At 60.6% G+C, this 1952-nt stretch overlaps 1 protein-coding gene across 1 annotated transcript; it reads left to right on the top strand.

Moving 5' to 3' along the window:
* Positions 1–81: 81 nt before the first annotated feature.
* Positions 82–287, top strand: NGA_2065200 (wd repeat-containing protein 3; the record flags this gene model as incomplete). The annotated part of the gene is made up of 1 exon (XM_005855213.1): positions 82–287. A coding segment is annotated over one exon (206 nt), but the record flags the coding sequence as incomplete, so codon positions are not given.
* Between the last annotated feature and the right edge of the window lie 1665 nt (positions 288–1952).

The following is a 1952-nucleotide window of genomic DNA, read 5'->3' as shown; positions in this document are numbered from 1 at the left end:
GTACCGGCCACCACGCCCTTCCCTCCCTCCCTCCCCGTCCCCCCCTCCCCTCCCCGCCCCTCCTTCCCCTCCTTCCCTCCCCTCCCCCACCGCCCACACGCGCAGCTGTCGATCCGCTGCCCCTGTCACCAGCCTCCGTCTATCCGGGCTTAAAACCAGGGACCAGATCTCCGACCGGTGCCCCGTTAGCGTCTGCACGCAATGCTGGCTCGCCAGCTCCCAGACCTTCAACAGCGTGTCCTTGGAGGAGGAGAGCAGGTACCGAGGGCCAGCCCCTTCCTCCCCCCCTCCCTCCCCCCCTCCCTCCCCCCAGAGCCCCAGGCCCGTCACCCCACTCTTGTGCCCCTTGAGCCTGTACAGCCCACTCTCCGTGACCAGATCCCAGACGATCACGTCCGTGTCCCTTCCCCCGCTCACCAACGTCGACCCCAGCGCGCCGAAGGCGAGGCAAGCCACCCCCCCCGACCGATGCCCGTGCAGGGTCACTTTCAGCGCGCCTGTTACCACGTCGAAGAGGTTGATCACCCCGGCATGGTACCCCGCGGCCAAGGTGGTGCCGTCAGGGGACAAGGCCAGGCAGGTCACCTCTCCCCATTGCGGGGCGTCGGCTTCGGGATCATCTAAACTCGGCCCTGGAGGTCGCAAAAAGCGCACAGGCAGGCCAGACCGCAAGTTGAATATGGCCACATTTTCCAGGGCGGCCGTGAAAGCAAGCTTGCCCGAAGGATGAAGAAGGACGTCCGTGCAGGTAGGAGAGGCGATGACGCCGAATGTGGCGGTGGGCACGTATCTTAGGTGGCTTTTCATACTCCAGGGAGGAGGCACACTGGCCACCGGCCTGTGTGCAAATGGCGCCAGGAGTGGGATCCTCATGAGAAGGCATCTCATCTTAAAAGCGTGTGCACCGCAGGTGTCTCAAACAAACGCTCGATCGCGCCGTTGAGCTGGGTTTTAGTACGTTGACGCGCACACGCAAACTTGGCTAGAAGGATGAAAAAGCGTCATGGTATATGCGAAGCAACCTCCTCCCCTCACCGCCATGCGCTCTCCCAAGAACTGCCGCACCACTGGAAAATTGGGTAGCACCGATACACATCACGCGAATCATTCTCACAGCGTTAGCTGGTTTTTCCGTCGGTATGCACGTAAGGTGTTGCGTAAAGACGCCTTTGCATGGAGAGACCGGGGGGGCCCTACATCCGGGTTGGTTGTCATGGCGCCCGAAGGCTCCCCGCGTCCTCTTCGCCTAAAGCCAGTACTTCGTTGTACTGTATCATGAGGGAGGATGCTTGAACGTCATTCTAAAATCGATCAAGTATAGAAACAGTTGCGAGGACAAAATAGATTGCCTTACTTATGTTTCTTTACATACAAGTGCTCTGGCTAAAGGCTCCCTCCACGCCTCAAGATACTGCCTTCGCTATCCAATATCTCGCACTCTCTCATCGTCGACCACTTCCCCTTCCTTGCCCTCCTTTCTTGCCCTCTTTCTTCCCGCCCCCTTCTGGACGACGTTTCTCCTCGCTGGCTATCAGTTTCTTCCGAAGGTTCTCTCTCAGATCTTTCTGGGCTGGATTTCGGTTCCACCCATACAGCCGCTCTCTGGTCGCCTCGCTCGGCGGACGAGGCCACGCCTGCAAATTAGCGTTCGCCCGAATGGCTTCCTCCAACGCTGCAATCTCATCGTCCCCCTCTGCGTCTTGCTCTGTCCTTCCCTCCTCCTTCCTTCTCCCCTCCCCCCTTTCCGCCCCCTCCGACGCCATGCCATTTTCTGAACAGACGTTTCCATTCCCTTGTCGATCTCCTCGCTCTTCCTGGCGTTTTAAGCGCGCCGCATGGAGCGCGCCCAGCCCCAGGTTCCCCCTCATGGGCCGCCCCTCAGCCCCGTCCTCGATGCGCCGACCACAGCCCTCTGACCTCAGTCGATGCCGGAGCTGCCCAACGGGCTCGGG

This window comes from Nannochloropsis gaditana (genome assembly GCF_000240725.1).
Source record: "Nannochloropsis gaditana CCMP526 unplaced genomic scaffold scaffold257, whole genome shotgun sequence".
NCBI classification, from domain to species: Eukaryota; class Eustigmatophyceae; order Eustigmatales; family Monodopsidaceae; genus Microchloropsis; species Microchloropsis gaditana.
The sequence above is the reverse complement of the archived record's forward strand: the minus strand, read 5'-3'. Positions and strand labels throughout refer to the sequence as shown.